Source organism: Babylonia areolata, chromosome 26 (assembly GCF_041734735.1).
Source record: "Babylonia areolata isolate BAREFJ2019XMU chromosome 26, ASM4173473v1, whole genome shotgun sequence".
Taxonomy (NCBI): Eukaryota; Metazoa; Mollusca; class Gastropoda; order Neogastropoda; family Buccinidae; genus Babylonia; species Babylonia areolata.
In genome coordinates, this window is record NC_134901.1 from 31,839,858 (window position 1) to 31,855,501 (window position 15,644).

At 43.1% G+C, this 15,644-nt stretch overlaps 1 protein-coding gene across 1 annotated transcript in view; it reads right to left on the minus strand.

Moving 5' to 3' along the window:
* Positions 1-88: 88 nt before the first annotated feature.
* The window catches only part of LOC143300718 (DDB1- and CUL4-associated factor 11-like), a 120,209-nt gene continuing 104,653 nt past the window's right edge, over positions 89-15,644 (minus strand). The window contains exons 17-18 of the mRNA XM_076614596.1: positions 14,427-14,536; positions 89-13,830 (exon numbers count right to left, since the gene is read on the minus strand). Of these exons, the coding sequence (XP_076470711.1) occupies positions 13,645-13,830; positions 14,427-14,536 (296 nt within the window). The 3' untranslated portion in view covers positions 89-13,644. The remainder of the gene's footprint in view (positions 13,831-14,426; positions 14,537-15,644) is intronic.

Genomic DNA, 15,644 nt, shown 5'->3' on the forward strand with positions numbered 1-15,644 from the left:
TTACTATCTTTGATGCTGCTGCATGGCTAAAGCTTAAATCACCAAACACCAACACATCCATACACATTACATTCAACACTGACATCAGTTCAGTTTACCAGTAATTTCAGTCTGTACAAAATATGACAAGTATCTACACAATCAAACAGATCAATCATTGTACATGTTGGAACATGTGTCATAGAAATCACAGAAATCACATTTCTGTTTTACAGGTTAGCAATGTGCCATCAAATACAACAGACCCCAAACTCTCAAATCCTTTACTTACATGTTGAAACTTCTGAGTTTTATGGACCTAAGCTGTGATTTAAAAAAACAAACCACACCAGTACTGTTTTCTCTATTCAGCCTTTAAGACCATAATTAATGAGTGCATAAACAGTAAAATGTATGAGTACAAGTATCTTCTTTTCCCAAATCTTTTATCTGTTGTCAGTAGCAAATTTAAGGCACTCCCATCTACATTACTCTTTTTTTTTTTTTATTAATGCAGAACTTACATAAACACATTAGGCTTTCATTATATGAAATAATAAAATAAACATATCACTTTTTAAAACTAATGGCCACAATGATAAAACTTCATTCCCTTGAACTGGTTAAAGTTAAAGCAAATTAAGAAAAAATTTCAATATTTAATTTTCTGATTACTGTACTCGTTATAAATTTTATTCCTGCATTAGTGACTGATAAACGAAGAATGACAAACATGCTCTGTCATAGTATTAATCAATGATCTGACAGTGAGGGTTTCTTCACACATTTATTGTTTTTGTATTGACAATTATTGTGCCAACATTGATTGTGCTAACAACCAAATGTTGGCAGACATTATGATTAGCAGATGGTAAGGTTTTCCTGTCCAACAACCACTACCCCCTTTCAACAAAATGACACATTCCACATCAATCTGATTTTTATATAGATCATGTATTTGTCCTTTCTCCCCCTACTAATTTAAGCAGAAAACATTGTGAAAAAACCCCATAATACAATGTCCATCCAATACTCAAATCCAACAAATCAGCTGCAAACTAACCAATATTATTGAACCTGAAAGCAATATATGTACACACACAAACAACAACAACAAAACACATTCTGTTTATGCAAAAAATTCTCAATGTCTGTTATGCAAAGCATTTCTGCATGTTTCACTTTTATATTTTCTTTCATTTTCACTACCTCATTTCAGACTTCTGAAATATCTTAGATGTACATCCCTTCTCTGCAAGTGTCTTTCCTTCGTGCACACACATACACCTTCACAAATCACCCTGAGAGATCAAGAAGTAAATACATGTACATCCCTTCTTTGCAAGTGTCTCTCCTTCGTATACACCTTCACAAATCACCCTGAGAGATCAAGAAGTAAATACATGTACATCCCTTCTTTGCAAGTGTCTCTCCTTCATGCACACACATACACCTTCACAAATCACTCTGAGAGATCAAGAAGTAAATACATGTACATCCCTTCTTTGCAAGTGTCTCTCCTTCATGCACACACATACACCTTCACAAATCACTCTGAGAGATCAAGAAGTAAAACAAATGCTGTTAACTGCTTGCTGGTTAGCCTGACTTAAATTTACATGGCAACCAGCAGACTTTAACCCTTCTTTCTGTCTTGTAGCACTAATTATTTTGACTATCTGAATATGAAAATGGAGAGGTGTGTATTTTTGCATGCCTTTCGTATATTCAAGTCCAGTGTGCACACAATGTACAAAAGAATGCATGGTCCATGTTCACAAAATTCCACAGGGAATGGGCCCCCATGCCATCCTGGTAATTCTCCAAACTAACTTACATCTTTTTTGTGGATAATTAGAAGCAGATACACATAGATCTGTGCCAGTCAGAATTTACAGAGATGCACAGAACACATTTCACTCATCTTACAAGCCCATCACATAGATCAGCACAGTTGGACAAGGAGTATGTCCATATGGTCGATACATGGTATGACCACAGCTCAATACCAATGACATATTAAATGTTTTTAAGCTTCAGGAGGAACTGTGTCAACCTGCGTATCGTACATTGCTGCCCTTTGTGCTTCCAGACTTTGTCACTGTATGTTTGTATTTGTATGTGTATATAACAGAAGTCATCATCTCCAAAGCAGACTCAAGGATTTACAAGCAGTTTTTTCATTTGTCACTGTAAAAGGATGTAACTTTTAAGCTCACTGCTCACTGATTTCAACTGCATGTGCAGCCTGTCCTTTTGGCCAGTGAGAGAGAGAGAGAACATGTGACCGTGTATGAGCAAATGTGTACATGCTTATCAATACAGTGCAAATGAGTGAGTGTGCCTGTGTGTGTTGGCCTGCACCCATGCGTTCGTGTTCAAGAGTATGCTACCCACTCTGAAGCAAGAATGAGGAGACAGATGTACACACAGAGATTGGAATCAATGCAGACAAGACTGTGCCTGTGTGGTATGGGTCAGGTCACTCACTTTGGGCCAGGAGGTAAGACAGTCACAAAGGCATCCATATAACTGTATTTACTGCAAAAATGGGATGTGTCTGCATGACAGACCAACGGTATATTTGGGCAATCACAAAACTCTACTCCAGGTGTGAGTATGACCTTTTAACAACATTCCTGTATTCAAATGAATTCATATGATGTGAACATATATGTTGGCACCCTGCTGGTACATACTGTACTTGTCTGTTTTGGTACAGACACATGGGCCCAGTCTAATATCATCATCTTAGGTGAACAGACTATAAATAAATAAACGAACATACAGACACATGTTTCTGGATTACATATAGACACTTCCGTAAGCACACTGGACAAGACCAAATGCACAGCAGTTTTACAAAGTCTGTGTCCATAGCAGGCGCTGAGAAAATACAGCACAACTTTCAATGTGGAAAACGGGCAAAGCTGTCCGAAAAATCTGTTCAAATATATACATCACGCCAGAACTGAGTTGTAACTGTGTGAGGCATTTTCCTTGACTTGACAATAGCTACTGGAGCATTTTAGTTGTAAGACAGTTGCAGCAGATTCTAGGATTCTTCCCCACCCCACCCCCACCCCCCCTTTTTTTTTTTTTGGTTATGTTGTTTTCCCTACATCTTTACACTGACAGAACTTGCTGGATTTTGGAGGGTTTTTTTTTGTGTTTTTTATAACCATTTTGTGATAACCCTTTACTGTCATGCTTGACACAGCCATATTTTACTGAATTTGTTCACAAACTGAACACTAAAAGGAACATAGTGAAACAACAACGTTTGTGATTCTGATTCTGTATCAGCCTACTTCTGACTGCTGACAAAAGACTTGACTGTCACAGTCACACTGAGGTGCAAAGTCAAAATAGGACATCAGACATTGACAGTTAGTCACACAGATGTGCCATGTCTACATGTGGCACTGCATCATCACATTGGTCGCAGCATTATTTTTCAGCAGACAAGATTCTGATCTACACAGCTGTCCTACATGTCCATGGGTTTATCTGTCGGTAACTTATATGACGAGTTTTTATTATTCTTCCAGTTTGGTTAAATATACTTACCATGTCAAACTGATGCAAACTCTTCTTGGCCAAAATTGTTCGCGGCAACTCAGTGATACGACATCTCGCCATTAGACTGCCATCTGCTAGCAAATGAAATACCATTTCCTGCAGTAGGTAAACAATCCTTCCAATGGCCAGCAAAGAAACGTCCCATGTGGGATGGATGGGCGGGCATTTGACTTTGACATAGTAAGGAAATTTAACCAAACTGGGAGTGTAATACAAACTCCTCATTTTGGCGTCATATACTGTACCATGTCAAACTGATGCAAAATTCAAAGCAAATAGTGGAGGGCATTGCCTTCTGGATCACAAGGGGAGCCCTTGTAACTGTGACAGCTGTTAGCCGCGACAAAGGAAACCCCTAAGAACCATATGCAATGAGCATGCAGACTACCCTGAGGAGGAAATCGATGAAGGAAATCTCCGAACAGCAGAAAGCCACCTGCAAATCCTGGCAAAGAGGCACAGAGTGCTGAAAGGTGGCTGGAGCGGCAATAGCGCAAGCCTCCTGAACTATCAGAATCCAGTATAAACATGACTGAAAATGCCTAAGGTTCCGATGTGTAGGCATTCCAACCCGGCTTCCCAACCATCTAGGGTGGGATCGGAAGTAAGGAAAGGCATAAGCGGTCAGCTTGCTCCAGTCCAGAGAAAAAACATTTGCTGCCCAAACTTCCATGTCTGAAACCAGTGTGACAGGTATCAGGAGTCCTCAACAGACCTGTGGTAAAGAGAACCCCTTCTGTGGAGACCATAACGCCACACTCCTTGCAGGGTGTCCTTGTGTAGGGTCCACCAAGTGGAGGATGCTCTTGAACCTGCCTCTAGCACCTGCCTAGGTTGGTACTACCCCTATGTGTCTTGCTGAAAGCTCAATGCCTTGTAGCACCAGCAAAGGAGATCCTTGGACCACCACATGAGGATATCCAGGGCCGCCCCCTTTTTTTGTGTCCACATACTCGACAGTAGTGTTGTCCATGAACACATGAATATTCTGGATGGCTTCCTCCCATGTGGAGTGGAGACAAGCCCAGCGGACTGCTGCAAGTTCCAGAAGAGTGAAGTTTCACTTGGCTCCCGTGACAACCAACCACGGCTGCAAGGAGTGAGCTTGAGTGGGCTCCCCATTGCTCGTGAAGATGCATCGTGAAGAGTGCCCCTTAAAGTATGGGTTCAGTGGGACCCCTTGAGCCAGAAATGGGAGGGGGGTGGGGGTAGATAAGCTACTGCTGATGTATTTCCAGGAACCAATCTCCCAGATGTGCATGACCCTGGGCTAAGCCCTCTGAGACCTGCCTTGTCTCTGCACAGTGAACTGAAACCCCTGACCGACCGTTATGGACCGTATGGCAAATGTCGTCCCTAAGAAGTCAGAGGACTGGCTTTGGGAGAGAGAGCAATTTCCCTTTTGTTGCAACAATCCCTGTTGTGTGCACAGCTCTCGAAATCTGGATGTGTGAATTGTACACAGGGCCTATGACTGTGCTAAGTGGAGTCAGTGGAGTAGGTACGTACCTTGAGGAACTGAACTCTAAACTGAACCTGGAAACCCATGCCAGCCCCACCTTCAGCAGAGGATGGGGGTCAATGGAATGACTGCACAGGAGGGCAGAGAACTGGGTTACCATGTCCCTCCACAAGAACCTCGGGTACCGGTAGGATGCCGGATGAATGAGGATCTGGTCACGCATAACCTGCAGGTTTAAAGCAATAGCACATCGCAATGTCTCTCAAATGCATGCCTGGGAGTTCATAAGAATGTGGCCCTGTTGAGGGGGACAAATCCAGGATTGGTCACCACCCTCTCAGGGCCCCGGGGCCCCAGTTTGGGGTCTGATGTCACACTTTCAAGAAGCCGTGAGATATCCCCGTCGTCAAAATGCTGTCATGCTCCTCTTATTTGGGTACATAAGGAAGAGGAGTGGGTCACAGAGGAGGGGGAATCTTATGCCTGAAACAGCATGCACCCCAATTCTAGCCCCAACATAAGCCAGTCGTCGAATCCCACTTCACGCAACTGTTGTGCATGGGAGAGAAGCCCTACTTGCCAGGGCTGAGCGACTGGAGGGTCTGAAATGTGTCTGAGTCATCGGGGGTGTAAATAGGCCCCCTATCTGTGCATGGGACAAAGACCCACGAGGGAGTGTTGCAGGGTGGTAATTGACTGTGAGGCTGCCTTTTCTTCCCCTGGGTTGTTAGAGAGATAGATGACGGCGTCCCTTCTGGCCAGCACAGAGTTGATATGCTGGCTGGTAGTAGCATCTGCCTTCACTGTCAGGTGTGCAGCAACTCTGTCACCCAAAGCAGTCAGCCGTGGATGGCTGAAGAGTTAATGAGGTTCAGAAGAAAACAACTCCGAACCTTGCAGGAGGCCACACTCATCCCACACATGATTGGCCCTGTAAAGGAAGGCAGCAAGGCGTAACGCCAAGGAAACATGTTGCAGGCACAGACAGGCCTATTTGTCCCCCTCAACCAGCTGTCATGTAAGAAAGGATGGCCAAGGTAGGGGAGCCCAAGGGAAGGTGTTGTGGGACAAGCCCCCTGTCCCACCCAAGAGGGCATCACACCATAGGAGTGACATGTGGGCAGGGTCAGCTCCAGTGCCACCAGGAAAGAACTGGGTTCAGTCTGATCAGAAGGTGAATATGGACTTGACCTGTCACCCAGGAGAGGGTAGAAAAATCCATACTGGGCAGGGTCCCCTCACACCTGGATATACCCAGGGGGGTCTCCACATTTGGGTATGCGGCCCCATGGGAAGAAGAGTGAGCCAATCAGATTTGCCGGCTGATTATCCCATTCATGCCTGCTGCAGGGCTAGAGCCCATGGACCGCAGGTCTAGCAACGCCCATGAGGGATGTGCCAATCTCGACACTATGCCCCTCCTGAGATGGTTACGAAGGGACCCATGCATGCCCTGAGGGCATGAACACCCATCAATCTTCCCAAAGCAGGAGCGAGTGGTAAAAAGAAGCTGCAAGCTTCACCGACCTTGTCTGTGACCCAGAAGCTGTCAGTCCTGAGGAAGGCGCTAGAGACCCTGGACCCCATGTAAGGGGACCCCAAGGGAAAGGGTCCCTGAGGGTGGGTGCAGGTGACCAATGAGACTACCCTGACCAAAGAGTGGGTGTTCACAGCCAAACCCTTTGGTGCGCGACACCCGGAAGGAGGTGCATGGCAGAGTTAAGGAGTAAGAGGATGAGTGGTTCTACCCAGGCCTTGTAGCAGCCAAGCATGCACCTTAGGTGCATCTGCATCAAGTTTGAAAAGGAGAAATCGCCCATGGAGGGCGACTGACCCTGTGAGACCCTCCCCAATGGTCCCTGGCACCAGGACCTCCAGCGAAGGAGACAGTGGCCCCGTCAGAGGGAGGTCCTGTCCAAATTAAGTGTTGGGACTGTGGGCTGACCGAGGAAGTGGAGAAGGTGGAGCCACCCAAAGCATGTGCGCTGTTGCCTGATGCACAGGCAAGGGTCACGCCTGCAATATTCCCTCCCATGGTGGTACAGATGCCCACAAGGGAGGTGCTGGCAGCTGTAGAGGTAGTCCCGACCCACAAGTGCTCGGTACCTCCACGCTGGGCTGCAATCGAGTCCTGGTGGAGAAAAATAATGGGGGCAAAATGTGCTGGGAGGTAGGTCCACAACTGAGCCCAGAACGTACCAGGGGTGAAAACACCCTGTCATCTCCTAAGGGGCAGCGGAAACTCTTGGCTTCTTTGATTTGATGAGGGTCTGGAAGTGCAAGGACCCAAAAGGGAAGTGATGATGAGCATGAATGTTGTCATGACTGAGAAATACACCATCCCTCCACAGGGCTTCGCTGAAATCAGGGTAGGGAGAGGGCCTAGCCCTCCACTGCACCCAGTGTGGCCACAGGGTGAACCCCCATTGGGGAATCAACCCATGGGCGCCAGCCAGAGGATGTCAGGAGAACATTTTCATCCATGCTTGAGAGTGAGGAAGCCGAGGTCCTCACGTTGCACCCCATGAAAGGTCGGGACACATGCATGCTGGGAGGCAGTAAGGCCTACTGTTCTCCTGACTACCTAAGGCTGAGGTAGGGGAAAATGCAAGTTTTCCCCACCTGGGTAGGCAGACCCAGAGGTGCTGTGTCCTGAATGGGATGCACTGGTGACAATACAGGTTACCCTGACAGACACCAGCTGGGCCAGTCCAGGTGATATGGTGGGCATCCGCAGCAGGGCACCAAACCTGTAGGGTAAGGGGTGCTGGGCTGAATCTGGGGAGGATAGGACCTGGGGTCATCCCTGGCCCTCCAGGCAGCACTCCTGTACGGGTAGAATCGGGGGATCTACCATCCAACCATACTGTGAGCCTATCCCCATGGCTCACTGGCACATAGACTAGACTTCTAGGAGGGTGTGTGTGTGTGTGGGGGGGGGTGTGGGGGGGGACGAGGGGGGGGGGGGGGGGAACAAAAAAAAACTTGTCCAGGTTGGTGGGAAGTCCAGTAACCTGTCCCGACCTGGGTGTCCTGGGACCACCTGACACATGTGTGCCTACCCCAGCAGGGGAGACCCGACGGACAGCGGCTTCACCTGACAAACAGGTGGGTGCCACGTGCCCCGCATCCCCTCCCGTAGGGATACTGGGGTGACTTGACCTGGGGAGAACATGAGAGTGTAGCCCTCCAGAAGGCCACAGGTGTCCGCCCCCATTGAGAGAGGTGGGGAGGGGACTTGGCATGGGAGGGATGGAGAGAGAGAGAAATGCCACTACTGAGAGCCTGTCCATGAACAGAGAATAGAGAGCTGAATCACGCCCCATTGTGACATCATGTCTGGCCCATAACATGAGTATAAGACTGGTTGTGAGAGAGAGAAATATATATTGGCTGTGAGAGAGAGAGAAATATATATGTATGAATATATATCTTTTCTTCTTCTTTTTTTTTTAAGGCCATCTACACAGGCACAGTAGGGGCACATCCCTCAACAAAACCATACTCCACTTGGGCTAGCTTGGGGTCCGGCCAGAACTCCACCCCCCACAGTCCCCTTCCTGACAGTGTTGAGTTCGAGCTGTTTCACCTCAATGTGTCAACAAAGATGCACTGGCCCGATCGCAAACGAGAGAACCCATGGTTCCCGGGACCTGAGATAGACTCCTGTAAGAGCACTATCCCAACCTCACGGGTTCGGCAGTCGCCAGAAAGGTTAGCGATGCTCCGCGACGGGGACAAGTTATTCCCAAGTATTGCGGTGAGTCTTAAGTAGAAGAAAGTCAGGAATGGTTGGCAAAGACGAAAGGAGAGCAGAAGAGCGAGACGAAGTTCACAAAACAAAACATTAAATAAAATGTCACAAACAGACACAAACGATGCAAGATATATGAATCCCAAGACGAAAACATCGCAGAAAGCTGCAACTAACAACAAACATGCATGAAAAATAACATTTGTAATGCATAAAAGGTTGGCAATGACAGAGCAAATCACTATTGTCACTTACCTGAAAAATGGCGGCCATTGAGAATGATTGTTTACCTACTGCCAGAAATGGCATTTCACTGGCTAGCAGATGGTGGTCTAATGGCAAGATGTCATATCACTGAGTTGCCACAAACAATTTTGGCCAAGAAGAGCAAACAGATAGGCCTGGTTTGCTTATCCTCATTTTTGTCTACTGATGCCTGTGGAATTTTATGAAGTGACCAGATTAACCTTTGCCATACGCCATGGGTGAAAATTCATCCATATTTTATTTCCTAAGCCCAGAAGACACCATGGCAGAATTGGTAAGGTGTTGGACTTCTGATCCGGAGGTCAGGGTTCAATTCCCCGTTCTGGCCTAGTGTCATGTCCTTGGAAAGTCACATTACTCCAGTTTTCTTCACCCGGGTGTAAATGGGTACCTCACTTGGTTTGGGAAGGTTAAAACAGCGGAAGAAGGACTGATTCCCGCCTTCCTATGCCGAGCCCTGGACAGTGGATATTAATTCACTGTCCCCATGGCTGTATAAGGCTATGGGACCTTTCACCTTTTAAAACCAAAAGCTGTTTTCTTGAACAAAACTTACTGATTTTTTCAACTAATTTTTCTACACATACTCACAAAAACATGTATGTTTGTAAAATAGATTTAAAAAAAAAAGAAGAGAAAAACATTTTAAATCACTGAGAACTTGTGTACCTACACACATTATACATGCCTGAAGGTTTATGCTTGCAGAGTGGTGCCAGCCTTTGGATGGAATGGGTGGGGCAGGAAGAGTTGAAAGGCAGACAGTCATACCTGGATATATCTGTCACTTGGATGATAAGCTAGCCAGCTCTTTTCAAAATTCACATGTGGTTTCAGTTTCACGGTGTCAAAGCATGTGGATTGATCCAAAAATGCCACACCAATTCTGTATAAGGGAGCCAATGCCTGACCAACATATAAACTCAACGCACCTGTCAGGCCCTGAGGGCCTACCCTTGGTATGTACTGAACAGTCAACTAAAATGAAATATATAAATACATGAATACACTCAAATTTAATGAAAACAAAACAAAATGTGGAGCATCTAAAATTTATTACTTTGTCTTCTGTCACGCCATTTTGCACTTCCTCTTACTCCAAGATTTTTTTTAGCTCTTGCGTATGTGGCATTATTAACACATTCTACCAGAACCAGAAGCAAACCTACACATGTATAGAAGTCGTAAATATTTCCTGTGGATCTTAGGATACATCATGTAACATCAAGACAGCACACTGAAGTACCTTGTCATATTGATGTAGACTTCTCAGCTTGAATTTAAGGTTGGGTGTGCTCATTTTGTATTTGAAGTCTTGTTTGTATTTCTATTTATAAATCTTATTTCATGTCATTTACATCAATTTCGAGAATTCATGTGCCTATCTGCTCTAAATTAATTCCTAATCAAAATCATGCAGTTGAACAATTTGTACTCACCAGTCATGGTGGTTCCTGTCACTGAGTGGCACTACACATGTGCATAAGTAGCAGAGAAGCAAAATAAGACATGCACATGCACACACACACACGCTGCGAAGCTGGGGAACCTAAGTGATTGACTGGCCACCCCCATGTTTATCTAAGCTGTCATCAGTACTGACACAGCCAGGCCCTGTGTGGCTCAGGCAGAGGTGAACGCAGGTAAATTTTCACCCATGTTCATTAACTGAAAGTCATGGGTGAATTTTCACCCACAATGTATGCTGTGTGAGTTTCACTTCACCACAAATACAGATCATCCATGGCACATGGGACATGAGGTTTTTTCTTTAGAAGCATGGTTTAATATTCACCCAGGATGTAATGTGTGCGAAAAGAAAAAAAAACAGGCTATATATGGCAATGGTAAATATGTGCGAAGACTCACTGCATCAGGTGTACCAAAAGCTGGACTCGCTCTCAAAAACATGAAACATAGAGTCCCAGAACAGATAGGTTTCCTTATGAATTTTTGGGGGAAAGAATTAAAATTCTTCACGGTCAATTCAATTAGCATTAATGAAGGATTCAAAAAGAAGGTATCTTTATATGTATACCTAAAGAAGGTAAAACGAAATAATACATGAATACAGGAATTCATCTCGTTATCAAATACTTTATAAAAAATTGGTTCTTGTAATTGCTTCCAGAATAAATAAGTAGTGCCATCTCTCATAAATGAAGATAATATCAATAATAATGATGGATAGTACTTATTTGGTGCAAACCCCCCATATAATGGGCTCTAAGTGCCTCACATGACTGAAACAATACATATACAATGGTGCATAACAACATACTTCTGCATATGAAAAAAAACACAAATATGTGTATCTATATGCACCAAGACAATACTACAAATTGCAGATATAATCACACACACACACACACACACATATGCAGCACAAACACATACACACAAAAGACACAAAAAATGCTCTACACGTGCACACACACACACATGATGAGGGTGCACACACAGTGATGCACACATGCTCACACACACAAACATTGAACACTCATCCACAGACACACACACCACATGATGACTTCAGTACAGGGCAAAGTGAGGTGGGCAGGAGGAAGAACGCAGACAAACAGCTGTGCTTCATCACACCAAAAGGCCTGTTTGAACAGGTGGGTTTGAATGTTTGTTTTGCCAGTTGGTAAGTGACAGAGATATAGAGGAAGAGAATTCCGAACAGAAGGTGCTTGATACTGAAAGGCCCTTTGGCCATATGTCTTTGAAGAAGTTTTGGGGACTCGAAATGCTTTTCACCAGAAGTCCTGAGAGAACAGGCAGGGGTGTAGGAAGGACAGAAGATAATTAAGATGGGAGAGATCCTTCAGAGTGGTGATAAGCCCATATGGCAATTCTTTATTGAATTCTGTAATGTATAGGTAACCAATGAAGTTGACACAAGAGTGGGGGTAACATGATCCTTTTTTGACTCTTTGAAAATGATTATTGCAATATTGTTCAAAATCAAGATCAGACAGGATTCGTAAGTGGACAATACATAGGAGATAACATCAGACTTCTTTATGATACAATTAATTATCTCATGGATAACAGTCTACCAGGACTGAAGGCATTTGACTCTTTATATTGGACATTTATGACCAAATTACTGAAGTCCTTTGGCTTCAGGGAAGATATTTGTTCTCGGATTGAAATATTTCATAAAAACATTACATCATCTATAATAGTTAATGGACAAGCATTCCAGTGGTTTGACATTTTGAGAGGTTGTAGGCAGGATGATCTGGTTTCACCTTACATTTTCATTCTCTGAGTTGAAATTCTCAGAATAATGGTTCAAGAAAATAATGGTATTCAGGGCATATTAATTGACGATAATGAACATAAGATAGTACAATTTGCAGATAATACACAGATGATGTTAAAAGGTGACAAACCTTCTTTTATAGAAACAATAAAACCATTTTTTTTATTTGGGAAAATATCAGGTTTACAAATAAATTATGAAATATTACAGTCTGGTTGGGAAGCAAATATGAACCAGCTAATTTTTTTTTGTCACACTTAAGAATTTAAAAGGAAACCGCCAGTTTTTAATATATTAGGAATATGGCTTATTGTGTGCCCAGGCTCACTGCATCAGGTATATCAAGAGACAGAGAAAGACAAGGCACACTTAGAGCCTTTTAAAGCTAATGGAATTAGGCCAACAGTGGTTTCCTGTCATTTTGCAATATGTTATAGTGACCCCTACTGTTGTTGTCATCTGTGAATTACAAAAAGTCAGCTGAACAAAGAAAAGATGAACATTTGTGATGTGTATGAGTGGATCATTGAATATTTGCTGACAGCTGCTGGCTGACAGGCTATGCATCTTTTCACATTAATTTTTCATGGATCATACTGGAGAGTCCAATAACCTTTCATTTATATCAATCAACTGTTACATGGCTGAATAACACCAGTGTGGGTTGGGTTGTGGTTTTTTTATTGTTGTTGTTGTTTTATACAGGTGTCGTGCCCCAAGCGCACACTGACACAACACTGAGTCATAAATAAGATACACATATTTCTACATCTCGAACAACTTGTAATCCACCACTTTATGTAAATTTGGTTGATTCTGATTAACAGAAGATTTTTAATGATTAAAAAAAGGTACCCAGCTTCCCATTAAAGAAAAATGAACAACTGAGTTTTAGAGCAACATGACTCCAGAAAAACATACTCCACTCTAATAATTAATCATGTTCGTATCACATGAATAAACAAAAGAAGAAAACACAATCACTGTAGATCCAAGATTTCAGTTTACTGAATAAAATCTTAAAAAGACAGAAAATTCAACTGACTGATCAAATTCATCTGAACCATACACCATTGTGACAGGTGTATAGAGGAACTAAAAGAAAATGGTGTAACAGTGATACACTTGGCATCAATATCTATCAACTTTTAACGTAATATCATAACCTTTCCCTCCAACGCATTTCACTGACCCCTTTTTCTGTGATTTGGAACAGAAAATGGTTCAGTCCAGCAAACGCAGCTTACAATGGAAGTTCTGATAATGGAGGTGGATGAGGCAAGTTACACCACAATATCTTAATGGTTGATTTGGGGGAAGAAGCGTCATTCAGTCGTACAGCTTGTTGAATAAGCAGTCTTTCTCTTCACGGTGAAGCATGGTTTGTCGGCGGGTGGAATACGTGAAGTTCTCATCATCTGGTTCATACTCTGCCTTTCCAAACTTCTCCTCCCCCTGCTCTCCCTCATGGGCCCAGTAGTCAAAGTAGTCCCACTTGCCCACAGTGCCATCCCACTGACAACACAACAATGGAGGGGACCTTTTTATGCAACATCAAATATAAATATTTTCTCCTTGAACATGACATTTGTGGAACATGTTCACATACACTGTCAATGCCTAAAAAACATGATGACAAAGTGAAGTAAGTCTGAAGAAAATGAAGGCTGCTCATTAACATTGTGATACATATGCACACCTAAAAAACTTAATACACTCAATTGAATTCTTAATAAGAGGGAAAGCTTTCATGGCTATGTGATTCCTATCATTTGAAAATTCATTTTAAACAAAAATGGAGATAACTCAAGTGAGTCAATAATTCAGGAGTATAACAAAGCTCAATCTTTTCTCTTCATTTCACAGAAAACAACAAGGAAACTGGATCAATAGTTATGAAGACACAAGCTTTTGAAAGTGTAAGTATAAAATTCAACTTTGACTGAAAAAAATGTCTGAAGTTAGGAGAAACTGCACATTTGCACACCTGGTGGTTGAAAGGGTTCAGGCATTTAGAAAAGCATTTATAAGCTGACCATTAAATCCCAAGAAAGCCAATAATACAGCCTCTTACCTCACTGACGGTTAACCCCATTGCTACCCATACTTACAGATGAACTGAAGAGAGTGTTGTTGTAGGGATGCCAGGACACATCACGCACGCAAGATTTGTGTCCACCTTTCAAGGTCTTAACCACTCGCCCAGTCAGCAAATCATACACTGCACACACACACAAGAAATGAGGATGGAATTAATCACCAAATCATACACTACACACACGCACACACACACACACACACACACACACACACAAGAAATGAGGATGGAATTAATCACCAAATCATACACTACACACACGCACACACACACAAGAAATGAGGATGGAATTAATCACCAAATCATACACTACACACACACACAAGAAATGAGGATGGAATTAATCACCAAATCATACTGCACACACACACAAGAAATGAGGATGGAATTAATCACCAAATCATACACTGCACACACACACACGAAATGAGGATGGAATTAATCACTAAATAATACACTGCACACACACACACGAAATGATGATGGAATTAATCACTGAATCATACACTGCACACACACACACACACACACACACGAAATGATGATGGAATTAATCACTGAATCATACACTGCACACACACACACACACACACACAAGAAATGAGGATGGAATTTATCACCAAATCATACACTGCACACACACACAAGAAATGAGGATGGAATTAATCACCAAATCATATACTACACAAACACACAAGAAATGAGGATGGAATTAATCACCAAATCATACACTGCACAAACACACAAGAAATGAGGATGGAATTAATCACCAAATCATACACTGCACACACACACACACACACACACACAAGAAATGAGGATGGAATTAATCACCAAATCATACACTACACACACACACACACACACACACACACAAGAAATGATGGAATTAATCACCAAATCATACACTGCACACACACACACACACACACACACACACACACACACAAGAAATGAGGATGGAATTAATCACCAAATCATACACTGCACACACACAAGAAACGAGGATGGAATTAATCACCAAATCATACACTACACACATACACACACAAGAAATGAGGATGGAATTAATCACCAAATCATACACTGCACACACACACAAGAAATGAGGATGGAATTAATCACCTAATCATACACTGCACATACACACACACACGAAATGAGGATGGAATTAATCACCAAATCATACACTACACACACACACACACACAAGAAATGAGGATGGAATTTA